The sequence below is a fragment of the Pteropus medius genome, unplaced genomic scaffold (genome assembly GCF_902729225.1).
Source record: "Pteropus medius unplaced genomic scaffold, Ma_sr-lr_union100, whole genome shotgun sequence".
Taxonomy (NCBI): domain Eukaryota; kingdom Metazoa; phylum Chordata; class Mammalia; order Chiroptera; family Pteropodidae; genus Pteropus; species Pteropus medius.
In genome coordinates, this window is record NW_024355008.1 from 1,752,590 (window position 1) to 1,779,803 (window position 27,214).

General features: G+C 34.6%; 1 protein-coding gene and 1 long non-coding RNA gene across 2 annotated transcripts in view; one reads left to right on the forward strand and one right to left on the reverse strand.

Moving 5' to 3' along the window:
- Nucleotides 1-4,614: 4,614 nt before the first annotated feature.
- TOMM70 (translocase of outer mitochondrial membrane 70) overlaps nt 4,615-27,214 on the reverse strand; it is a 32,745-nt gene continuing 10,145 nt past the window's right edge. The window contains exons 2-12 of the mRNA XM_039857019.1: nt 25,195-25,368; nt 22,040-22,166; nt 20,488-20,597; nt 17,829-17,977; nt 15,299-15,506; nt 12,895-13,029; nt 11,779-11,886; nt 10,641-10,757; nt 8,356-8,453; nt 7,172-7,294; nt 4,615-5,028 (exon numbers count right to left, since the gene is read on the reverse strand). Of these exons, the coding sequence (XP_039712953.1) occupies nt 4,875-5,028; nt 7,172-7,294; nt 8,356-8,453; nt 10,641-10,757; nt 11,779-11,886; nt 12,895-13,029; nt 15,299-15,506; nt 17,829-17,977; nt 20,488-20,597; nt 22,040-22,166; nt 25,195-25,368 (1,503 nt within the window). The 3' untranslated portion in view covers nt 4,615-4,874. The remainder of the gene's footprint in view (nt 5,029-7,171; nt 7,295-8,355; nt 8,454-10,640; nt 10,758-11,778; nt 11,887-12,894; nt 13,030-15,298; nt 15,507-17,828; nt 17,978-20,487; nt 20,598-22,039; nt 22,167-25,194; nt 25,369-27,214) is intronic.
- Nucleotides 10,755-26,347, forward strand: LOC120598179 (uncharacterized). Its single transcript, XR_005651531.1, has 3 exons — nt 10,755-11,222; nt 18,698-20,620; nt 25,725-26,347. It is a non-coding gene; the product is annotated as an uncharacterized LOC120598179 (long non-coding RNA).

Genomic DNA, 27,214 nt, shown 5'->3' on the forward strand with positions numbered 1-27,214 from the left:
TTTTTCTCAGGATTGCTTTGGTTTTATGGGGTCTCTTGTGGTTCCATTCAAATTTGAGGATTTTTTGTTCTATTTCTATGAAAAATGCCATTGAGATTTTGATAGGGATTGCATTAAATCTGTATATTGCTTTAGGTAATATGGCCATTTTAACGACGTTGGTTCTTCCAGTCCATGAACACAATATTTTCCCATTTGTCTCCAGTTTCTTTCAACAGTGTCTTATAGTTTTCAGTGTACAGGTCCTTCATCTCCTTTGTTACATTTATCCCGTTTGTTGCAATTGTTAATAGGATTGTTTTCTTTATCTTTCTGATGTTTTGTTGTTAGTATATAGGAACACAATGGATTTTTGTATGTTGACTTTGTATCTTGGAACTGTACTATATTTCTTTATTGTTTCTAACACTTTTTTAGTGGAATCTTTAGGGTTTTCTAGCTCTGTGTACAACTCTCTCTGATACCTCTGCCCTGTGAATGCTAGTTTCCCCAGGCAGCCTCCTCAAATTAGGGAAACAGTTTAACTCCATCTGTATTCCTACTCCATGTACCACAAACTGGAAACTTAGTAAGCCGGAGCAATTACAGAGCTCACTTCTCTTAATCTTCTCTTGGGATCACTGTCTTGATGTCTGAAAACTATTGTTTCATATATGGCCCCCCTTTTTTTCCCCAATTATTTCAGGTAGAAGGGTAAATCTGTTCCCTGTAACTCCATCTTGGTCAGAAGTGGTATTACAAAAATACTTTCTTGGTATTACAAAAATACTTTCGACCTTACAGACCCTTTTGAAGGATGTCAGGAACCTTCAGGTAACCCTGACCTGCACATTGAAAACCATTGTTCTCCTACCAGGCCCACAAATATTTAAACTTTTAGTGTGAAACCAGTTTTTAATAGAAAATCTTAACAGTAAACCCCATCTCCGTAAGAATGACGAGTGATGTGGGTATGAGGAAACCTATGAGCCCTCCACATTTGATTCCCTCTTGGTCTCCATATACCCTAAGGCATTTCCTCCAAAGAGCAGCTCAGAATAGTTTGAAAACTGGTGGACAGGCCATTCTAGCTATCTGGTTGAAGCTATAATTAGGAAAGACACTTCGTTTTAACTCACTGCCCTGTACTCCCTTTCTAATGAGTTAGGCAATGATGCCCTTTTGCGTAATGCTTTGAAGTCTGCTATCTCATGTTATAATCTGTCACGTGCAGTTTAGATAAGGCAACATATTTAGCCCAATTGAAGTGACTCCCTTACAGGGATGATAACTTGTGTTGAAATAAGTCAAGATGTGCCACTTGACTTTGACCTAGCTACTTGAAATTGAGAGCTAAGAGATAATGTGTTGTTGTGTAGGTTGCAAATGAATAAATTACTAACATTACAGGGTTTAAAATGACTATGTAGTAGTCAAATTGTAACATCAAAGGGGTGTTTAGGGAAGGACACTTTGCTGCCACCCAAAGTTAGGTGTGTGCAAAGTACCAAGTGAAAAAGGGCTTACACAAGAGTTTAGGGTTCAGGATGAATATCTTGCTCTACAGGCGCTAGTTTTCAGTCTTTTATGCCACCTCTTAAGCACTGCTGGCTGGATAGGTTTTGGTGTTGTGAGTTTGAGGAAGCCAGGGGATGGAAAGGAAAAAGATGTGTGTTCTGTGATGTTTACACTGACCAAACATTGTCAGTGCAGGCTTCATATGGGCTTTTCTCTTTTGTGCCTTATTTTTGTGTTATAGTTTCATATTTGTCAAAGTGTTACCTTCATTCAGCTGTTTCTTTTTGAGGGAAGATTGGAGGATAAGTTAAAGCTAGCGTTGGAAGAGAATGCACTTTACAATAAAATGGTTTTGTTAAAATAAGGACTTAAGTTCAGTCCCAGATCTACAGTCAAATAACTAAAACACATACATACAAGGACACTTATAGTTGGTTTGTAATTCACCAAATGAACAAGAAACCTTTAAGAATGGAGCAAGATTAGCAGTGTCATGATTTTAGCTGTTTCTGAAATATTTTAAGCCCTACAAATGTGTTCTATTCTGTTGTACTCAACTATTCATATACTATTACGTCTGTGGATTCATTTTCAAAGTTTCTCCCTCAAAACAAAAACCATGCCATCCTGTAAAAAGAAACACTCTTCACCCCATTTCTTAAAGGAATCATTTCTGCTCAATTCTCATCTTTTAGTTACTTTTCAGACCACTCTAGCCAGACTCTGCCCTCACCATTCCAGTGACACTTCTCTGGCAAAAGTTACTAGTGATCTATTTGCAGATATATTTGGCCTCTCTGAGAACCTAACACCATCCATGTGACCTTGGTCTTACTATCTCTCTGATCACTTTTTCATTGCTACCTTTGTCCCTTAGATGTTGATGTTTTCCAGAGTTTTTTTTACCCTTTTCAATTGAAATTTTGTCCTAAAGTAACTGCATCTACATTCATGCTCTTAAATATATGCTGATAATTCTCAAACATGTAGTCCCACTATTGGCCTCTCCTCACCAGTTTAAAAAACTTCCTCTTGCTGGGCTCCAACTTGGTTGGCTTATTTTCATTTCAGACTCATAACGTCCCTTCACTTATATATATATTTTAATTTTGGTTGTTTCATTTTCTAGAAAGATCCTTACCTACATTCTGTTTATCCTTCAAGTCCTAGCAGAATTCATTACTCTCACCTGTGTTTCCATACCACATCGTATGTAACTTGTGGCACCCAAACTAGAAATCTTCCATAATCCAGGATAATTTTCCAGCTCAAGATCCTTAACTGAATCACACCTGCAAAGTTTATTTTTGCCATATACAGTTAACAATCACAGGTTCCAGGATCAAGACGTGGATATCTTTTGGGGGACCGTTATTCATTTTATGACAGTGTGTTAAGGCTTGCAAATACATTTAAAATATAGAAAAGCTTGAATGTAATATTTATTTGGTGAATTTACATGTGAGGTCATTTACAAAAGAAAAGATACAGACAGATGCAGCTTTCAGTGCACGTTCAAATAATTTTCAGAACAGGCAATAGTCCATGACAATTTGGAATGACAGTATCGAATGGCACATGCTTCAGTTTCCTTTGTGTGTTTTTCTACCCAACTCCAAAGGGTAGGAAGGGAGAAGAGTAGAAGAAAATGTCAGTGTTAATGTAAATATAACCATGCAAATAAAAACTTTAAGTCAGAGATTATTCAGAGATATAGTACATTTCTGTATTCAGGGGTTGTCATTGTAGGTGCATAATATAAGAACTAAAATGCAGAACTCTCATACTTTCCAATATCCAAGTCATCTTAAATTATGTTAAATGCCCCCGCTAATTAGAGGGCCCCTCAATATTTTCCAGACTCTGACTTTGGAAGGGAGTCATTTCTAATAGTCTCTAAAAAGATAGCGTTTGTAGACAAAATCTTTTTGGGTTTCAGTGGGGAAAAAGCACCCTTTTAAAGAGGGGTAAAATGCTCCTTTGCTCCCAATAATGTAAACTCTAATAAGGTTTCATTCCCAGGAAAGTATAACTAAAGGCTTGCTTTTTTTCCTCAGGCTTGAGTAAACCTCTTCCCAACCCCAAATGTCTCAAAACAAGAGGCTCCTTAAGAACACAACCACCAGAAAAATGTAGCATATAAGCAAAAGGATCGCCTATAAAAGTGACGACAGGGAGAAAAAAAAAACATGAAGTGATTTCTAAGTAAGACGGTAAGGTAAAGATAAAATGAACAAAACAACAATCTCCTGTCAGCACCCCTAGCAAAGACCTGGATAAGAGTGGTCAGTCATCCCGAGTTAGAGACCAAGGTTAGCTCAAAACTAAAAAGCATTCCACATGTCCTCGGCATCTTTGAAAATGCTGGCTCAAAATTCCTTAAGCACATTTAACCATAGTTGAAGCACTGAATTTGTCATTTCAAGAAATACTGTGCTTCTGGCTCCAAGACTTACATCCTTTTTGAACTTTATCAACAGTTTTCTCACTAGAAAGTTTAAGTTAATTAAATATTCCCATATATCACTTACTCCATCTTTATACATACAACCAACCTGCATTGTCTTTAAAAAGTATACTATTAAGTGGTACCTATTAGAGAAAATAGCCATGAGCAATTATGAACACATTTTCATTTCATCTTATCTTTTACCTGGTTCACTCTCCCATTAATTCTCAGTCTTCCAGCACATATATCAATCAGAATATTTTGCTTCTGCATAATTTACTATATAAAAACCAGCTGTTGTGCATTTAAGAATGATGTACATTATTCGTTAGAGTTGAAGGGGGTCAGAAGGCTTAAAAGTTGCCACTGAGTCTAATGTTCTGCAGAATCAGGAATCGTGCATGCTGACAGTTTAAAGGGTGTCTCAATTTTGCTGCCTTAAAAACAAAATCCCCATTTAAGCTTTCTTTCAGAAAAATCAACTAAAAGGTAGTAATCGAGTCTAAAAGAAACCTATTTTACAGCACTTAACTATGTTAATTTAAAAACCAACATACTGTAAAATACATATTATACAGAGACAAAATCATCCAGATAATAATCATCCGCCCCACCCCACTCAAAAAAAAAAAAAAAAGCCAAATCAAAGTTTTTATTTGCATGGCCAATTATCATTTGCACTCCTTGCAACTTTAACGTCCCTTTAACAAGTTCTAAAACTTTTGTTGCAAAAGGAATTAAAGCTGCAACACTGCACACTTTCTTCAACAGCCACTCCCACAACATCTAAACATGAAAGATGTAACGAATGACAACACAAACGGAAATACTAAGTTCCACCATTCAACACAGTTCATGACAGTGTCTTTAGGGTTCAGTTGAAGGGAAGGTAAACTTCTAAAAAGGTCAATTCTCCTTCCCCCCTATTTTATAATGTTGGTGGTTTTAATCCATATTTCTTTGCAACTTCTGTCTGAGCATGGGCAGCATCACAGAGTGAATATAGATGAGCCATCTCCATTTCCGATTTGGCCAGGTTAATAGCTTTGTTGAACATGTCAATGGCTTTCTCCATGTTTCCTCTAAAAGAACAAACATTTTCAATGTCTCAGATTTAACAAGGACCTCAAAGACTGTAATGAAGTTAGTAAAAGTGTCTCAGGAGTCTGACCACTAAGTTTCAACTACGATTCTAATCAAATGCTGCTCTGTAACAAAACAATGCACATAGAAAACACTCAATGAATGTTAGCTACTATTACAAATACTATGTACTTATACCTCTCCTAGTCCTGGTTTACAGATAAGAACAGTGAGAGTAGATAAATGACTTATTTAAAATCTTCCTTTCTGGTTCCTACGTTCTACGTGTCTTCTACATCACCAAGCTCCTTTAGAAAGTAGTGACAGCCTCATGGAACACTAATGGCATTTAGGGGCCTGCCTTTCACAGACCTGTAAGCTCACCTTCTTTCTGCCTTATCTCTTACTACCATATCCCCACCATCCATGCACTTGTACTCCAGTCACACAGGTTTACCTGAGCTCCTTGAATGTGCCATACATTTACACTTGCAATAATGATCAGATTATCTATTACCTCTTTGCTAGATTCTAGACAAATTTTCACCTTTCTAAGGCACAGTTCAAATATCTTCATGAATATTTCCTGTTCTCTCTTTATTGTTCCTATAGTTGTCATTCTATGCATTAGTCAGATGAATATATATTTGTTTATACCACAGTCTTACTAGATTCTTAATAGACAACTCTCGATTCCTAGAACTTAGTACAATGCCTAGTAATTAGTATCTGTTTTTTGAGTAAATAGATAAATATGCTGGGTCAAAAAATATAATTTACCTCTTAAAGTAAGTATGGTTTGGCTTTATATACTTACCAAGAACTGGTTTAAGTAACTAGTATTAGCTATGTATATATGAATGTAATATTACAATAAATATTTAAGTCCCTATTATATATATATGCCAGTTGGATTCTTAAGAAGTACAATGTACCTCTGGGGTGACTGTACTTAACCTCATACTATAATATATGGCTACATGATAGCTCTAGAGACAATTTAAGTGCAAAGTGTTTTTGCATGCTCAGTATTCTAAGAAAAGTCCACAGATTTGCTCAAAAAAGATTAAGAACTGCTACCTCATCCTATTCTAATTCAAGAATATTTCATTCTCATGAACAGATTGGCAATTAAATAATATTTACACGTAACTATCAATATAGAATGGTTCAAAAGAAACACAAAACTTTCCATATATCTACTCTGCCTACTCTAGAGCTGACAGGACTCCAGGAGGGGCTAAATGACAAGAAATTAAGACAGCTCCTACTGTCACGACAAATGACAGTGGCAAAATCAGTTACTTTGGATTCAGTGAAATAAGGGCTCATATCCTGTTTCTATTGTTGGCTTACTGTATAACCTTGTCAACAGTCAGTTTCTACACTCTTCAGTTATACTGAATATCATGTAATCTCCACCTTTATAAAGACTGGGGTCAAGATAAACTGAAATAATATTTGGAAAACACCTTAAGTTCAGTGCCTGGCCTAGAGTAGGTACTCAAATGGATGGCAATGCCAGTATGAAGGCGGTATACTACACAGAATGCTATGACAAACAGTTATCACCTGTTAATGGCAGATCTCAAGTGCAACTCTGGATAAACTTTTACACAAAACAGTAAGTTATGGAAAATCAGAGTTGCAAAAAATCTTACCCAACTCCTTGATTTTAAAGAAAACTCAGGGGCTCAGAGATGATGTTGCAACTTGCCCAGTTACTTGGCTAATTGCTTCTTTGTAGCAGGATCCAGATCTTCTGGCACCTGGCTACCAATTCTTAGCTATACTGCACTGCCTAAACACATTGCAGGCTTTTTTTTTTTTTCCCCAACAGGAATAATACAAGTGAAAAGAGGAAAGAACACACAAGAGGTATTAGAGAACATGTTTCCCTTTGTGTAGTGCATATGCCTGACTTAAACAACTTTTATAAGTGTGACTTTTAAATTGGAAAAATAATGAAACAAGGCACATCAAAGTTGTGTAGTTTTGAGGGAAGCTTGCCTCAAAGGGTGTAACATTAAGACTTAAAAACTTAATGGATATTGACAATGAAATATCTGTAATGAGAATAATGAAAAGATAAATATCTATGGAGCTGCTCTAAATTTCCTAAGAACAGATTCTAGAAGTTACCTTTGCACTTCAATAGTTCCCATGGTTTCATAGGCAAAATCACATTTATTGTCAATTTCAATAGCCTTGCTGATAAGCTCCAAACCTCTATCCAGATCTTGCTTCCACTGAAGTTGAAGTAAACTGCAAACACAAAAAGACAGTCAGATGGGACTATGGGCCAGTATCAACAGGAATATAAGTGCATGACTCAATTTCTGCCCTCAGTGAATTTATAATTTTAATTTACAAAGAAAAGTAAAATCTAAAACAGTATATAATCATCAAATTTTTACTTCTCAATTTAATATATTGGCTTTGAACTCAATTCCTTATGAAAAAAGTGTCCACGGAAACAACCTAAGTGTCCATCGATGGATAAAGAAAACATAGCATGCGCACCCGTGTACACGCACACGAATATTACTCAGCCATAAAAAAAGGAAACTCTGCCATTTACAACATGGATGGACCTTGAAGGTATTATGCTAAATAAGTCAGACACAGACAAATACGGTATGACCACATATATGTAGAATCTAAAAAACCAACAAATTCAGATTGATGGCTGCCAGAGGTATGGGGTGAGGGGTGGGTGAAATGGTCAAAGGCAGTCAAAAGGTACAAACCTCCTCCAGTTATAAATAAGTCATGAAGATGTACAACATTGTGACTGTAATAATACTGTATTGTATATGTGAAAATTGCTAAGACATCTTAATTTTTCATCACAAGAAAAAATTCTGTAACTATAACATGTTAGACATGATAATTTCACAATAAATATACTGAATCATGTACACCTATACCTCAGTAAAAAAGAAAAAAGTGTCTAACAGTTTAGGCTCTATTACCTTGCAAGCTAAATTTTTGACTTTGTATAAATTTAAGGTTTTTTCAATAATTCAAGGACACAAAAATCAGGAAAAACATGTTTCCTATTTTGATACAAGTAACATTTGACAAGATGTTCAGAACTGAAATACTTAAGACAGAGTGAAAATAGTACATTTACTGTTATATAAGAATGAAATGTAAGATTTTAAAAATTAATAGTGAAGCATCCATAGCTTTAAGAAATTTGTCAGTTAACTCACTGATGCTCCCTATACCACAGTCCCCTTCTTCAGTGACTGAAAGAAAGCCATCTTATTACTGTGCAAGAAATTCTAGTTTCTTACTGGAACAAACAGAAAAATACATACCCTTTATGAACATATGTTGTGGCATTATCTGGTTCCAAATCAATACATTTATCATACATTTCATCAGCTTTACCAAATTGTTGTTGATCTGTTAATGCCTAGGTAAGGAGATATTTGTTATATTAAGGTTACAGTCAACCTAAGCAGTTAAAAGTGTATTGCTTATTATTAAAATTTACTTCATTTATCCATTTATTACTGAATGATGTTTTGAAGATACACACTTAGAATGTTACAACTTAATTCTTGGGGTTTTTACATGGAATTGTTATAAATATGAAATCTTAACTGTCCTCTTTTTGGCAGCGATTAAATGCAATAGCATATGTGGTCAACTGTAGAACACATAAAATCCCACTCTTGGTGCCAGTTCTAATATCAGGTTCTCACAGGGACATTCATGTCACTTATAATTATCCTAAAACATCCTAAGAGAATTTAAAGACAATATTCATTTAAAAGCAGTTCAGGTATGTGTATTGTTATCCAAGTCATTCCTTAAAAATTACTGATAAAAGAAAAAGCAGCTACAATCAACTATTTTAAGGCAAATCCCATAACAGAAATGGAAGCTTTGATTATTGTAGATACCAGATCACACTCAACCTGTAACACTGAGAGTTGGCCAGCATCTAAGCCCAAACTGAGTTTAAAAAAAAAATTATACTATGTAACGACATGTGTGTGCATATACATATATAAAGTTACATATAACTATATATATAGTAAAGCAAAAATCAGAAGAGGGACCAAAGAATAGAAATTTTAGTACAAGCTGACTATAATAATGCTAGTGTTAACAGGAAGACAGCTCAAGAAAGCCAAAACCTATTTTGAAGGTAGCACAGTGACAGGGAAATGTGCAATTAAGAAAGCTCTGCGAGAGCTGTTCCTAATATTGGTTTCTTTAAAAGCTATTCAGTGGCCTTTCCTCTTATACCTGTTTATAGAAATCTGCACCAGAAAGCCCTTTTGAATTTCAGTGATGCAGATGGTGTTGTCACTTTCTGGTTTGTTCCTAACATAAGGCATAAACGCAAGTGTACCTATTCAATAGAAATGTTATACAATTATAATGTGCATTTGTCCTATTTTAAGTTCACTACATTCCATAAAATTTTATATAGTACATGCTTTCACAATTAATTCATTAGAGCATGTAATCAGCAACTAATGTTTCATCTTTTTTGTTATCACCATCCTGCCTAGGAATTGTAAGAACAAAGACTGAATAGACAAGATTATTTCTAACTGAAGTGAAAGAATTTCTGGGCTGTACTTCATACCCCAAAGAATTATTAGAGAATTTTAATCTCTAATAATGCAGTGATATATAGAGCTTTTAGAGAACAGATCCAGCACAAATCAGTCTTGTCAAACTCCCTCTTAATAAACTCTCAAAAAAAGTTTCACCTTTAACTTGACAAAAGATAACATGAAGGAAATTAAAAAGAAAAGCAACCTTAATGGTTTGGAGGTAGGATCTACCCCAGATGGTCATTTTTAAATGATTCCTATTTCTGTGATATATAGTTGGGTCTGAAAACATTTCTTTGGAACAACAACAACAAAATAAGATAGAAAAGAAATTATACAGAGTATTGAGATGGACTGTTTATATAGATACCAAAAGCAACTTTTAATGTAAAAAGACTAAGAGAAAACAGTTATTCAGATATCATTTAGTTGGAGGAAAAAGTCTTAATTGTGGCTATAAGAAGCTAATCATTTTCATTTAAAGGATGATTTAAAATTAAGTTTTCAAAGACTTCAGACTACAATTAAAAAGTGAAAATAATTCAGATTTAAATCTTTCTTCCCATAGCTTCAACTGTAAACCAAGAACTTAAGACAAACCAAATAGAATTTAAAATAAGCTGTTACAGCCTATCAAACCATTTAAAAGAACAATGATCAAAATAGGAAAAAAAACCCTCTCCAAAGACATTTTCCTGACCAAATGAATACAGCGAATTTTCCTAAGGTGATTAAATTTTAAAAATCCAATCCAAATGAAAACAGGAGACAAATGCTCTGCTTAAGTGTCCCCCGTCAAGAGCTTAGGGCCAAAGTTTTCAATTGTGTAACATAGGAGCCGCTCTTGAGGTGATTCTGGACCATCCTGAGGGTCCAGAGAATCAAAGGAGAAACAAAGACATCTGCTTCCACAGAAGCTGCAACCAGGAAAGCACCGTTTTCTGATTTCCATACTGGGATTCAGCATACAAATGCAGTTCTTTAAAGAAAGGACTGGCAACTGAAAAAATATGAAAAATCACAGTTACCTGGGCATATAGCGCATAGCCTTCAGCACACTTGGGAAATTTCTTTATGACCTCTTCAAAACCTTTCATAGCTGCTTGGATTTGTGAAGAATTGTTTCCTGTATATGCCTGGCGATACTGTTTAAGAAATCAAAAAAGCCTGTCACATCAAGAACTAAAAGCTCATGAAATGTTAACCACAAAGTCACACAAAATGACATAACTACTTCCAGGAAAGCAGGTGATTTTGCTAACATAATTTGCTGCATCTAACAGGGTTCCAAGGAAATAGGGCAGCAGTAGGGGATCCAAAGGCCATGTGCAGCTAGGACTCGCAGCCACTATCAATTCCAAGGTGTTCAGTACTCTATTAGAGGCACCCTAACTTGTCAGAACTTAACTTTACATACAAATGGGGGTTTTATATCTAATTTATTATAACTTTACTAAAATTGTTATAAAGTCCCTTTAATAACATTTTTCATCTATAATTTGCAGGATGGATTACATTTATAATGGTGATCCCATAAGATTATAATGGAGCTGAAAAATTCCTATTGCCTAGTGACATAGTTTCGCGAAATCATGACACAATGCATTTGTGTAAGTGCACTCTATGATGTTCACACAATGATGAAACTGCTTAACACATTTCCAGAACAAATCAGTCATTAGGAGGTGCATGACTGAATATATTTGTGACTCAATTTCATCCTTTAAAAAATTCTTGTTAGGACCTCATATTTCACTATAAATGGATGTATTTTACCTGATTTTCACTTGTATTTCTGAATATTAATAATTCTAAAAAGGCAAGATGAAAAAGCAGTTATTTCCTCAAAATGCTTTTGTTCTTTGTACTAGTTTATGGTACAGAAGCAAGGGGAATATTGCTGTTCAAGGGAGCATAAAAATCAGGGACAAACATCTATCAAGACTGAGCTCAAATAATACGTCCAGAGAAATACAGGAGCAGTACCTTAATGAGCATATGTATATACTTCTACTTCCCTAAACTAACATGATTTCCCCCCATCCGCATCCTTTGGTGGGGGGCAGAGTGGGGGGGAAGATGACTTTGTAGACAATGAGATTCTCATTTTTGTTAACAATGGGGAAATAAAATGTTTAGAAAAATACAAAAGAAACTAGAACCTACCAAAGCAAAACATTTCTGAGCTTGTGCCAGAGCAGACTCAGGTCTTAATCTAATACATTCATCAAAATCTGCCACTGCTTCTTCAACTTGATCAAGCAATATTTTCAGCTAAGGAAAAAATAAATAAATGCAATTCAAACAGATGTACCATGTAAGTATGCACTGTTTCTTATCACAGCTCAGCATAATGCTAAGCGTGTACTGATTATTCAATATAGAATTATTTTCTAGAAACGGTGACCTAGAATATCTTATAATTTTAAGTAAAGATTTTAAAACTTAAAACAAGTGTCCAATTTTTAAAACGCTATAAACCTACCACTTTTGCACTGAAATTTTGATCACTCTTAAGCAAAAAACCCTTCTACAAAACTAGACATTTTTAACTGAAATTTCAAAGCAGACCAGACATCAGATAACCAGCTTTCAAATTAATCTTAAAATACTATCCAGTAAGTATCGAAATGTAAAGCACTTAAAGAGGTTATCTCAACACTTCTTAATAGCCTTCATACAGAAATATTAGGTAAAATTCTCCATTAGAACTCCAGCCTTTCTATCATATAGATAGCCCATACTTTCCACCATAATGCATTTCAAGAAGTCATGTTAAACAAGCAGATTATACATCCACGTTTTCCCCAGATGAGGCTAAAATTAGGAACTGTTTTCTTCACTATATATTTTTTACTAAAAATGCAGATCATAACTCCATTCAGAAGAGATTTTTTTTTTTTTGGGTACTGTTTGGATAGTCTAGGCTAATTATTTCCTTATAGGAAGAAGCCCACAAAAATATTATGTTGATTCTAGCATTAACTAAAAATGCTAATTAAATGTTTTTAATGTTATTCATTGAAAACCTCAAAACCAGGAACACCTGAAAAACTTGAACTGGCTGGCTAACATTTGTAGCCTGCCTTTTCCATTTTTAAAATAATATCAAAATTATAAGGACAGATGTTGAAATGAGAATAAATGCTAAACCAAACTGTAAACCACTGTGATACTTTGTTTACAGATATCAGAAATGATATAAGAAAACTTTAAGACTCGAATATGGCATAAGATTCCTCAATACAAAGGTCAGAACTCTTGGTAAGAAGATAGGTTTACCTGTCCTCGATGGTGATAAACATCTGCATTCTGAGGGTCGATGTCAGCAGCCATGTTGAAGTCTTGAGTAGACAGCAGAGGTTGCTGCTGTTGCATGTACATACTGCCTCTTTTGATGAGAGCGTTTGCTCGAAGCTACATGCCCAAAATGAGAAAAAGTTCATCACTACTACTTTTTATTCCAATTTAGTTTTTTAAAAAATAACAGCTGTATTGAATTGTATTTCACATACCGTAAAGCTCACGCTTTTAAAGTGTACAAGTCAGTTGTTTTTAGTACATTCAGAGTTGTGCAACCATCACCATCTAACTCCAGAACATTTTCATCACCCCCAAAAGAAACCTCATACACATTAGCAGTCACTCCCCATCTCCCTTCTAATATGTCAATTTACTTTCTATTTCTATGAATTTGTATATTCCAGAAATTTCATAAAAATGGAATTGTACATTATGTGTTCTTTTGTGTCTAGCTTCTTTCACTTAGTATGTTTTCAAGGTTCATCTGTGTTGTAGCACATATCAGTACTTTATTCTTTTTTATGAAATATTCTGTTGTATAGCTATTCCCCATTTTTTATTCATTCATCAGTTGATGAACATCTGAGTTGCTTCTACTTTTTGGCTATTACGAATAATGCTGCTATGAACATTCATGTATGAGATTTTATGTTGACATATATATTCAATTCTCTTAGATATATACCTACCAGAGAACTGTTAAGTCATATGCTAATACTTTAACTTTTTGACAAACTCCTAATTTCCAAAGGGATTTTACCATTTTACATTCCTGCCAGCAATGTGTGAAAGTTTCCATTTCTCCATACCCTCGCCAGTACTTTTAATTGTTCATCATTCTGTGCTTACTGCTATCCTAATGGGTGTAAAGTGATACCTCATGATTTTGATTTGAATTTCCCTAACAGCTAATGATGTTCTTATTGGCCATTCATATGTATTCTTTAGAGAAATATCTATTCAAGTCCTTCATCTATGTTTAAATTGAGTTGTGTTTTTAGTGCTGACTAGTAGAAAAGTTCTTTATATATTCTTGATACAAGCCCTTTATCAAATATATATGATTAGTGAATATTTTCTCCCAGTCTATGGAATGTGTTTTCTCTTTCTTGATGGTATCCTTTCAATCACAAAAGTTTTAAATTTTGATGAAGTCCTTTTTTTGGGGGGTGGGTGGTGAACTGGGGGTTGCTTGTGCTTTTGGTGTCATATTCTAAGGAACCACTACCTAACCCAAGGTAATGAAGATTTCCTCCTATGTTTTCTTCTAAGAGTTTTATAGTTTTAGCTCTTACAATTTAGGTCTCTGATCCATTTGAGTTATTAATTTTTGTACATGGCACGACAGGCATCATTACTACTTGCCATTAAAATGAAAAATTGATCATTAAAGCAAGATACAGGTTTCCTCTCTATAAACTTTTTTAAAGGCAAAACTACATGAAAATGTCTTCCTGAATGAAACAAGAATGCTCCCACAATTATAATAAAAATACTAACAGAACATACTGCAATCAGCAGGAAATAAAGATAATATTATTTGGGTATCTTCAACTTGCAAATCTCATTTTGAAAGGAACTTTTAATACTTAATCGTAATTACTTTTGTTTACAAGAAGTTTAGATATTTGTTAAATACTTAGACCTTGAAAACAACTTTTATATTCTACAAAATACATGAATGCTTCATTTGGAGGTGAAAAAAAGCCCAAATTTACTTAATTCAATGAAGAAAGAAGTCAGAGAATTAACAAATTTGTAAGGAATAGACTTAATTGGTGGCTAAGTTCTTTTTATACTGAGGAGAAAGCTCATACAATTCAAGAGACTCCCCTAATCTGAATTATGAAAATAACTACATATATATAAGAACATCTGAAAAATGATGGTTGTCCCAATGACACAACTAAAAAAACTTTTGGTATATCTCAGTATTAATATCATATTTTTAGAATCTGTTTTTTCTTCGTGTAACATAAAATCTTTCAGAATCTATTAAATGCATTTATTTTTATTAAATGCATTTTATAATCTTTTACTACATATTGTATGTTACTTGCAGCCTTACCTATTCCACTGCTATCTCAACTTTACCCCTACCCAAATATAGTTAGTCCATTATAGTAGGCAGTACTACAAGGGGAAGCTGAAGCTGCCAGATGTTATAGAAAAAAAAAATTTTCCTTTCCTAAAGATAAATGTCATCGATACTTATGTTTCAGTTTCACTACACCAACTCAATCATCATTAGGCATAATCCCTTCCAAAACAAAAATAGCTGTTTGGACAATGGCAATCAGAATGCAAAATATTTGGCAAAACTTACCTAAGTTTTTACTTTTATTTATTTTTTAATTTTTCACACACACATTTTTAAACATACCTTCACATTAGCGTCTTTCAAACTGATGACCTTATCTAAATCTGGTTTCGCTGCATTGGCATTGCCAATAAGCAGGTAAAAGGTGGCTCGTAGTAATAATGCTTCTGCCATGTATTTGCCTTGAGCATCTATTTCTTTTGAGCATTCACTTATGATTTTATCATAGTTTTCTTCTTCCATATACTGTTTGGCCTTTAAATATCCAGAACTGAAAATAAAGATGAACAGGAAATTATTTACTAAGAGATGATCAAATACTAAAACTTGCCACCTTTAGTATACAAGCAAATGTCCATTTCCGCTTAACAAGTTAGCCAGCCAGTGTGGGACTGTAGTGGGGCAGGGCAGGTAATGGTAATATAGGATTTTTGATGCAAACTGGGATTTTCTTGATGCCTTGAACAAAGAGTTTCAAAAAAGAAACAGCAGAGTCAATGGCAGACACCTAGGGTTACTGCCAGGCTTCGACATTTAGATATGTGAAAAGAAAAGCTAATGACAGACTGATTTGCAATAAGGGCAAATCTTATTCACCTTCACATCTGTGACACACTGATGGCACACAACAGTTAGTTTATGACTAATGGAAAAAAACAGAGAAAAGGAAATAATCAAGTGAGTTCAGAGCTACAGAAGCCAAGGGAAGAGATGTGGCCCAAGCTTTGGTCTGTAAAGATCACTCGAGCTGAGTTGTGGAAAATACACTGCAAGAGAGCAAGACTGGAGGCAGAGAAATATCTGAAAGGCTCTCATCCAGAAGTTGTGTTGTTTCACCAAAAAAAATAGACCTAGAAGGAACAGGTGGAAATACCAAAGAAGCAAATTTAAAGGAAGATTCTTCTATCAAAAGAAAACTTGAGGGGGTAGGCAGACGAGGGGGGAAAAAAAGGGAAAAAAAAAAAACAATTTAATCATTTCTTTGATTAAATAAATAAATAATTTTAAAAAAGAAAGAAAACTTTAAAAACACACCCATTCCTACTTCTTAAAAATGCAGTGACCACGTTATCATTATTCTTCTTAAGATAATGACAGTTATCAAGAATGCTTGCAGAAGGAATTTTTTTGAACTGAAAAGGAATTTATATGAGATGAGCTTTAAGGAGTCTTACAAATATAAGGCTCTATAAATTAAAATACAATTTCTCATTTCATTTGTTATGTATTCTGAATAGAGAAAACTGGCAAGTGACTTAAAAGCTGTTAGTCAAAATCTTATAAACTCTGCACTAACCTTTCCTACAATTACATTCTAATATTCCCTATACTCTAGTTTTGTTCCTCAGGTCACCAGGTTAAGAAAACAATTATTAAATCAGAATGGAAGTAATAATGGGTCCTACTTACGGAGCCTAAATGCCAGATGCTTACAAACATAACCTTTAAACCTCACAATAACCCTCAAAGGCATTATCCACATTTAAAAAACAATGAAGCTAAGACTCAGAGTAAAATGGAATTCAAAAACTTAGGTCCAATTCCAGTTAGTGCACTGGTGAGAGGTAGCTATGTCTTGCCACCTCCCAATATAGCTTTTAGAAAAATGGTATTAACTTCATTGTAGTTTTTCCGGGACAAGGACTATTTCCTAACCAAAAGAGGAAATTATTGCCATCATGTTAAATATTTATTCCCCAATTTTCTGAAAAGACTGAGTATCAACTAACTAAAATCTGAATTTCTTGTACAATTAGGCATCGTATCTTTCTTAAAAGGTGGAAAACGATGCTGGAAAAATTGAAAGATACAAATTAAAAGCAATCTGTTTCCTCAAACCTTCCGATATGCTATAGATGTAAAACTATGTTTTGCTACAGGAACAATATTCTCCTTTCTTCCAAATTCACTTAAAAATGCCACATTGGTAATAATATTGTCTTTTCTTTCAGAGAGGAAAGCTAGCCTTAACAGCAAAACGACAGTAATATTCATAAATATAAATGGATAAGCAGGCTAAATGGCTCATATACTAGATTATATCACTGATCTCCAGTTGTAAACATGGTATCTGATACTGTACTTTGGTTTTAACTCTCTAACACAAGAAGCCCAAAGAACGGCATCTTCCTAGGCAAGCAGAAAAAAACTTGAAGTCAATCTTTTGGGCATTTTTAAGCATCTCACAGTTTATAAATTATAAACTTCCCTGCACTAAAACATCTGCAGATTCAGCTACACGATAATTTTCAAGTTAGTGCCCCTAATCGAATATAGCCAATCACTTGACTCACCGGGGGTCCTCTTGAGAATATCATGTAAGATCCTAAGAGCAGGGCAGATTCCCGGCAATGAAACCTTAAGTCACTAGAGAAGTAACTCTCAGGGTGTAACAGATACATGCGAGAAGTATTTTTATTATAATAATACTATTATTATATATTATTTTTATTTTATATCTATCTATAGAGATTTTTTTTTGAGGTGACTCAAAAGCCCCACTTACGCACTATGGCAGCAAAAAAACAAAAACAAAACAAAAAAATCTCCCCTGCCAAAACATTAACCAGATACCTATACTTGATATACTTACTTTTCTTTCACTTCTAAAGCCTCCCCTTCTTTGTCTTTATCTTCATCAGACTTCTCTCCTTTAAGCATGGGTTGAGAAATTATATCATCCGTGAAAGAACTGAAGTAAGATTTGATAAACTGTGGAGATGGCATCAGAGGTTCACGATTCTGAAATTTAATCATGTTTAAATATATCAAAATGAGAAAAAACTAACCAAAGAAGCAGGTACATTTGTAGAACACCATGAAAAGCTGTTGTAAAAATTGGAACCTCTTTTTTAAATAACTGAAGAATAATGTCAGGCTCCAAACCATAAGACAGTGGGAATGGTAAAGCTCCCAGTCACAGCTAGTCAAGGGAGGTTTTTAAATAAGAGCCTTTTCCCTCTCCAAAGATGTAAAATATCAAGAACTTTTAGAACTACAAGTAAAAGAAGGTAAAATCTGGAATTCAAGAGGCAAACAACTGCTGAGTTAAAATTATCTCCTCCTCCTGGTTCCTGTCATAGAATACAACATTTCAATTTACTACTCAAGACCATGTCTTACACAGGTGCTGAAATGTTGAGTCTATTTACCACAGGCTTTCTCATCTGCCCTATAGCTGTACTGCACCTGAAGATCTCCATTACAGTAAATACCACTGAACATTAGAATGAAATCACATTTCCTATTTTAATTGCTTTTTGGTATGGCAACCTTATTCATAATTATAGGAATATTTTGTTTCTCTGTATAGTACAATTAAGAAGATAAAGTTTTAAAAGAAGAGAGAAAAGAGACTAACAGCCAAAGGGCTCTTATATTCAGACCTCAACCTCAAATTTTTAAAATGAAAATGTGGCATATTAAAATGTATAACAATCATCATTTCTGTTATTTTTGTAGATTTAACAACTTTGTATTCGAAGGAGGGCAAAAAGATATCTGGCTGTGTAAGTAAATGATCTAACCTAGGATAGATGAGATTGGGAAAGAAGAAAACTGAACAGGAAACCTAAGGGAAAACCTGTATCTTTGTGCTCTCTCTGGGGAGAGATTCAATGTCTTAATTTAGGATTATACAAACAAATATTTTAAATCAAATGGTCACTCATTAAGTGACAAACAGGTCTAACTTTACTATTTCACTAAAGATTGTGAGTAAGAATATATAGTGGTAATCATTTACCGCTTTAGGGGAAGAGCTTAAATAGAAATTTAAATAGCGCTTAACTGGAGGCGGAATAAATCAATGCCTTTGGTCTCCTAATTCTGCTTAGAAACGAAGCTATTACAAATTTAAAATGAAATTTAAAATGAAAACAATGTTATAAGTAATGGACTTAAGTATCAAAGGAACAAATACAAATTTTAGCTGTGTGACTTATTAGCTATGCGACTTATTAGCTATGTGACCTTGAAAATGTCATTTTCAGTTTTCTCTACAAGAACAGTAAAAATGCTTGCCTTATTTATCTTACAGGGTTTGTAAGCACCAAAATAATATGAAAAGTATTTTGTGATTTACATAGTGGCATACAAACAGATTAGAAAATATATGTGGAAACCAATTTGGAACCTATGTAAAGGTAGGTTAACATATTTCCTTACCACCCCTTCAGTTCAACCAGCATAATTTACTCAACAATAACATTATATAAGTATATGCAAGGAAACCAGGTTCCTTCGAGGTTCAGTTTGTGAGACTATAACAAGATATTTTACAAAGTGTTTTGAAGAACACCAGTTTTATGAGAGGCTCGGAGGGGGGGAAAAGGTTCCATAGTTTAAAAAGACTAGGAACCACTGCAGCCATATTCCTTATAGAGATTTGCAACACATCTTAGCACATGAAAATCTTGCAGTGAAAAAACCTATTTTAACTCAGCTAATATTCAGAGATGTAAAGTTAAAAACACAGCTTATTAAAGAGAAAAGCAACTTGTTAAAGAAAAAAGGAACAATTGCTAAATTACTGAAATTTAATAATCTCCAGTGATGTTCAGTGATGCCTATGGTACTCCCACAGTACTCCACTCATAACCTTTCATGACACTTCACCATACCATACCTTTTATACTTATTAATGGCCTCACACTAAATTGTAATTCATATGGGTAATGTCTTTGCATCTACTCTTGTAAAATGCCCACTGTGGAGCTTTGTTCAATAAATGTTTCTTGAATAAAACTACCTCTTACTGCTTAACATCAATGCCCATTTATATAGTATGCCTTCAAAAACTTCAATGATGTAGGATAGGGACTGGCAAATTTTGTCTATAAAAGGCCAAATAATAAGTATTTTAGGCTTTTAGGTCACACAACCTCCATCACAACCGCATGACTCTGCCATTATAGCTGAGAAGCAGCCAAAAATAATGTGTGAATGGCTGAGTTCTAATAAAACGTTGTTTACAAAAACAGGTGGCAGACTGGATTTGGCCTGGAGGCAGGCCATTGTTTGGTGACTCCTAATACAGATGCATTCTTTCAATATTCTCCAGGTATAATACTGGACATAGCTTACAATTATTAACAAAAGATAAGCAACAAAAGCCCAAGTTTAAAGGAAAAAGAAATATAATCCAGAGCAGTTGTTATCATTATCATCATGCCCATGTTTTAAGCAATATAAATTAGAAATGACCATTCACAAAGTATACGCCTTCTATTAACCAATTCCGATTAATTTACCTTGTATTTTTCTTTGGCTTTTTCTTTTCCAAGAAGTTTAAGAACTTTATCAGCTAACAGCATGCTTTGTTGATTTTGGAACCCTTCTAATATACACACAGCAGTGACATCTAGAAATGATGGGAAAGCAAAAGTAAGTATAAAATTATTGCAAAGATGATGAACAGTATCAAATGGGCACATTACTACAGAAAACCAGACTAAATTCACAGCCTTATGGGGCTATCAATTTCATCTCCAATAAACTGATTCTTAACATTTTAGTTTTATATACTCTGTGATCAAATTCAAAGCTCAGAAAGTCACTTCATTTTTATGAGATTCACTTTGCTCACCTGTGAAATGGAAGGGACTGTAATGCATGATTTGTGATATTTCTCACAGCTCTAATATTTTACATAGCAAAGAAAACAAGGAATTCAGAACATTCTCTTAGGCCAATAACTATAGGCTAAATCGACATAGTGTGCCTCTCTTATGTCTGGTCTTTTTTATAGGCCTCAGAGTTATTCCTTGTCTCCACAGCCATCTTGCCAGAGCTCTCAATTAAATATGCTCCAAAATACCATTTTCATGGGGTTATGCCACAGCTCAAGATGCAGAGGTTTGAAATTAAAAAGATGAGTGGTTCCTTAAACTCTCAACCTTTCATGCAGAGTGCTCTAACAATGGCTGTTCCCTCTCTTTCTGAACACAATTTCTTACAATTCCAAATCCTTGATCTTGATACTTCAAACAAGTATGTGATACCACAAAACCTAAAATTTTTCTAAAATGTTCTCTAAACCACTCTCATTTGGTACTCCAGATTTTTCAAAATAAAATGGCTTTTTCCTTTTAAATAACAATGTTATTAAAAAGACGGCTAAATCTCTTGATTATTGATGGTTTTAATTCAAATATGTCAGATTTAAATTGTAGTGGAAAACATATTTAGCTTGTAGAAATTACACTTTGGTTTAGCTCCATGGCACCCAGAGGAATGTACTTTAAAAGCCCTATACTCTAACTGAAGTCTTGGCAGCAGATGGCCAATTAGAGGCCACAGAATATTTACAGTATTTACTAAAAATGACAAATTCACCTGATGCTTTGTACCAATTACATAATTTCTAATTGGGTATAAAATAATGTTTGAAAATACCACAGCCAAAACCCAAATGTTTTCTTTAATGATTCATCTCAAAATTATTTCATATTTATATGGGTTATTAATTGATAAGTAGAATCTTAAAAATACTGTCACTCAGTGAAACCTCTTTTCTGATTTTCTTAGTCATGGAATTACAATGGTGCTCATTAACTGTTAAGTTTCAAATGTGTGTCATGTAAAGTCCAAATCTTATTACTCATTTAATTACATATTTAGGAACAGAGATGATACTCAAATATCAGCAATGTCAATTTAAACCAGAAAACAAAGTTTCTATTGGGGAAGAGCTAAACTTTTGAATACAAATAATTTTGCTGCTCACAGGCAGAGTTTCACATAAATTTACCAATGACTACAAATCCTTTAGTAATTTTCATATGGAAACAAAAATACCCTCACCTTCTAAACATTCCTTCTTATTGTCTAGCTTCTCGTGGGCTTTTGCACGTCTAAAGAGAGCTTTCACATATTTGGGATTAAGTTCAACAGCCTTTGTACAATCTTGTGCCACCTCTTTCCATTTTTGCTGCAATTGAAAGTATTAAAAAAAAGTCACACTAAAGGAAGCACTGTTCAGCAGAAATCAGTTTTCCAAATTTAACAGGCTGAGTATTAAGAGTCCCACAATAGGAAAAAATATTCCCAATACATACAAAGAGTTAATATCCACAATACATTACAACAGTTCATACAAATATCTGCAATAAAGATTTTAAAGAACAGGCAAAGGACATACTTAGGCCATCTTTCTACCATCAAATCTATAAACCTAACTGCATCTATGTACTCATATCATCTCTTTCCTTCCTGGTAGAATTGAGGAACTTTAGGGAAATGCATATCAAAACCACAATGAGATATCATCTCACACTTGTTAGAATAACTATAATCAACAGGACAAGTAATAACAAATGTTGGAGAGGATACAGAGAAAAAGGAACCCTCATACACTGCTGCTGGGACTGCAAATTGGTACAGCCACTATGGAAAACAGTATGGAGGTTCCTCAAAAAACTAAGAATTGATCTACTACATGATCCAGCAATCCTTCTACTGGGTATTTACCCAAAGACTTGAAAACCCATATCCAAATAGATATTTGTACACTGATATTCATAGCAGCATTAGTCATGGTGGCCAAACATGGAAGCAACCAAACTGTCCTACAATAGATGATTGGCTAAAGAAGCTGTGGTACATATATACAATGGAATTCTACTCAGCCATAAGAAGAGATGAAATACTGCCATTTGCGACAACATGGATGGACCTTGAAATAATCACACTAAGCGAAACAAGCCAGATAGAAAAAGTTGAAAATCACATGATATCATTTATATGTGGGTTATAAACCTAAAAGCAACAATGAATAAGAAAAATAAACGGACTCATGGACATGGACTATAGACTAGTGGTTACCAGAGGGTGGTGCGGGGAGGTAGATGGGATAAAGGGAGTCAAATACGTGGTGACAGAAAGAAATCTAACTATGGGAGGTGAACACACAGTGTAAATATATATATGCCTTATTATTAAAGTTTACAGCTGAAACTTATTAGATTTCATTAACCAATGTCACCATTAAAAATAAAACAAACAAACAAACAGAATTGAGGAACTGCCCCTCTTCATCAAAGGCCAACCCTCTACTTGTGATATGGATCCACACTCTTCTCCACTTCGAGGACTTCGATTTGTTAGACATCTCACCTCTCCATCTGCTTCTCTATTGACTCATTCCCATGAGCATAAAAATTGCCTTGATTTTCCATCTTTTAAAAACATTCCTTTTATTCCATAATTCCCTGCAGTTATCCATTTCTCAGCTCCTCTTTATTGACCAAACCTTCAAAAAGTTGCCACTCCACTTGATTTCCATCCACCTCACTTCACTGGCTGCTCCTTCTCAAGTTCCTTTACTGAATTCTCCCCCTCTACCTGATCTCTACCTGCTGGAATCCTCTCTCCCTAGGTGATAACATCTATTGTCCTGGCATTATATAACATCTAAAATTAGATGATTTCCAAATTTATCTCTTTAGTCCAAACCACTTTCCTAAAGTGTTTTTTTTCAGAGACATTTCCCAAGTCAACTGTCTACTTAGCTGTCTCACTCCTTTCCCCACCCCACTATTGTTAAAATTCCTCCTTCTCTTCACTTTTCACATTCGGTGCTGTTGGTCTTTAGCTTTCCTTCATGTCTTCCCTAGGCTACTGCGACAACATCCTTACTTAATCTCCCTGCCTTCACTCTTGCCTCCTTCCAATATAGTCTTAACAGAACAGTGAGAGCAATTTTAGATGGTGTTCTTGCCCTACTTAAAACTCTTCAATATCTCCCATTACACTCAGAATCAAATCCATATTTCTAACCATTACAAAGCTTTGCTTGATTTGATCTCTGCTACCTCTCCAATTTCATCTCTTTATACTTTAGGACCCTTTAAACTTCATTAATCACATTAAACTCTTTCCTACCTTAGAGCAATTACACATATTGTTTCCTCTACTTATAACATTCTCTTCCCCACTGTTTTATGCACCAACCCTATCTTCAGTCATTCCTCTATTATAGAATCATTTGTTTCTTCAAAGCAGTTATCAAAATGTCATTCAGTAGTTCATTGTTTAGCTACCTTTAAGTTCTGTGTATCATTGTTTGCTTCTAGAAACCCAGCTCCTAGTATAGTAACCTTCCAAGATGAGAGAGTCAATAAAATTTGGTTGAAAATAAATGCAGAGAATACAAATGCCCAATAAACATAGAAAGGAATGGTCAACTTCAGCACCATCTCAATAAGTACAAATTAAAATAATTACATAGTATTTTTTTCACCTAAAAGAGTGGCCAATATTATTAAGACTGATAATCACAGTCAGTGAGAATATGAACAAAAAAGTATGCTCATTGCTATGTTATTGTTGGAAGTAGGTACTGGTGCTATCTTTATATTTGGATTTCTAGAATTCTCCCAAAAGTATGCAAAAAAAAAAAAAAAAAACCCTAAAATATTTACTGCAACACTGAATGCAATAGGGACAATAGGAAGCAATCTAAATATTCATTAATAGGGAGATGTTTTCCCTATAGAACCATAAAACAGCTACTACATACAGCCTTTAAAAAGAATGAAACAGATCTGCGTCTGCTATAAAAAGCTGTACAAGATATAGTAGCAACTAAAAAATATGCTGAAAACGGTATGTATAACAGGAACTCATCTTTGGTCTTTTCTCTATTTGCTACTATTACATATATACAGACAAAAAGTTGAAGAAAGAGCCTCAAACTGTTGAGGAGAGTCACCAGAAACTTTAACTTTCTGTATTATCTATGAAATCTGATACACACACATAAAAAAAAAAACCTGTAGATTATATTTGTACCAAACAAAACTTATATTTGTTCTTAAGTTATGAAATTAAAGAAAATAAAAACAAAACAAAAATCCTGTCATTTCCAGACAACTTCAATTTATTAGATTCAAGTGGCATTAAACATTATGTAAATAAAGAGAAACAAAAAAACAGAAAAAACAACCTAGGATACCTACCAATTGTTCAAAGGCAGCAGCTCTGTTTTGATAAAATGTGGAAAGGTCAACGTTCTTCTCTGTAGGGCATAAACTGATAGCCTCGGTATAGCACTGAATAGCTTGTTCATATTTTCCTGCTTTAAAATATTTGTTGCCTTTGTTCTTGGCTGCTTGGGCTCTATCAAGAGAGTTCTGAAATGAGAGGAAACAATTGTTAAATACTTATCAATACTCAGGAATAGATTCAGATCACAGGGATTAAATAAACAGAGAAGAAAAAGGGGAGTGTAGAATGTCTATTTACAATTCAAGTCTCTTCATATACATATCTTCATGGGATAGTCTCAGTAGTGGAATTGCTAAGCCAGAAGGTTTATATATTTTTAATTTCAAAAATACTCAGACTTTTCTAGAAAAAGGCTGTAGTGCTTTAATGTACAACTTTCTTGCTATTCCTGCCAGCAACAGGTGTGATAGCTATGTTAATTTTTGCCAGTCTAATGGGTATAAAACAGTGGTTCTCAATCAGGAGTGATTTTACCCTCTAGGACTACAAACCAGTACCAGTCCATGGCCTATCAAGAACTGGGCCACACGGAGCAGAAGAGCGGCGGACGAGCAAAGCTTCATCTGTATTTGCAGCCTCTCCCCAGTGCTAGCGTCACCACCTCAGTTCCACCTCAGATCATCAGGCATTAGATTCTCATAGGAGCACCGGACCCTGTGCTAGAGCACATTTGACAGTATCTGGAGACATTCTGATTGTCACAGCTGGGGGTGGTAAGAGGACCTACTTGTAGTGCATCGACACCAGGGATGCTGCTAATTTTCACCAATGCACAGGACAGCCCCTCACAATGAAGAATTATCAGATTCAAAATGTCAATAGTGCCAAAGCTGAAATACTCTGGTATGAAGTAATATTCCAATATTATTTTCCTCTCTATTAATGAATGTGAAAATCTTTTCATGTTTATTAGCATCTGGCTTTCTTATTCCAAAAACCACTTATTCATGTGTGTTGCTATTTTTCTATTAGACTGTTTGTCAACAGTGTAGAATAAACACTAGAAACACATTGCCATCTTCATTAATTTTTATCACAAATCTATTGTTTGCTCAGCAATAATTTTTTTACACTTCTATCTCTGTCTCAGAGTCTGCTTCTGAAGGACCCAACTTATATACTTCATGCGTACAGTATGGAAGTGTTGGCAGTTAATACCCACTGAAGACAGCTGCGAATATGTCAATCAACACATGGAAAACATCTCTGTAGACGAATCCAGTTGTCCAGATTCCCACTACTAGGTCCAAGAGCTTTGTGGCATCTGTTTACCCAAAACTTTGTCAACACTGTCCAATTTAACAAATGTGATTATAAAAGAATCCATTTGTCTTCAACAGATAAACTCTGACAAAGCCAAAGCATAAGTAGGTGCACCCACAAATAACTTACAGGGGCTGTGAAAGCTAAGTTGCTTAGGGTCCCAGGGCATCTCTGTCACAAAAAAGATAACCACCCTTTTTTCTATCTGCTTTTTTCTCCCTTACTCTTGCTTTATTTTTCTTTGCTGCCTTTTTCCTCCATTTATCTTTTGTTTCCCTTTTCCTTTAGTCTGACTACATCTATAGTTATTTTTTAAAAACTATAAAATGCACAGGAGGATTAGTAGGAAACTAAGTTCAGAATATTAAACAGCTAGATTAAGCAAACCACTATCAACAAGGAATATTCATATTTTAAAACTAGGATGTGAGAGGATGAAAGAAACCAAATAATTAATATGAAAATAAAATCTTCCATTTGTCAATAGCTTTAATCAACTTCCATAAACTTTGACAGTAAAATTCCTTGGCACAAAACATCTATAATAGAAGACAACTAGAAATCTCTTATGTAACTGTTGACTATGGGGGACAATTATCAAGGTAATTGCTGGAAAACTGCATTTGAAGCAAGCTCCGAAGTCCTCCACTCCGCTGAGAAAAGCGGAAGTCATACTGGAGTACAGCTATGTTTATTAGAAAGAATAAA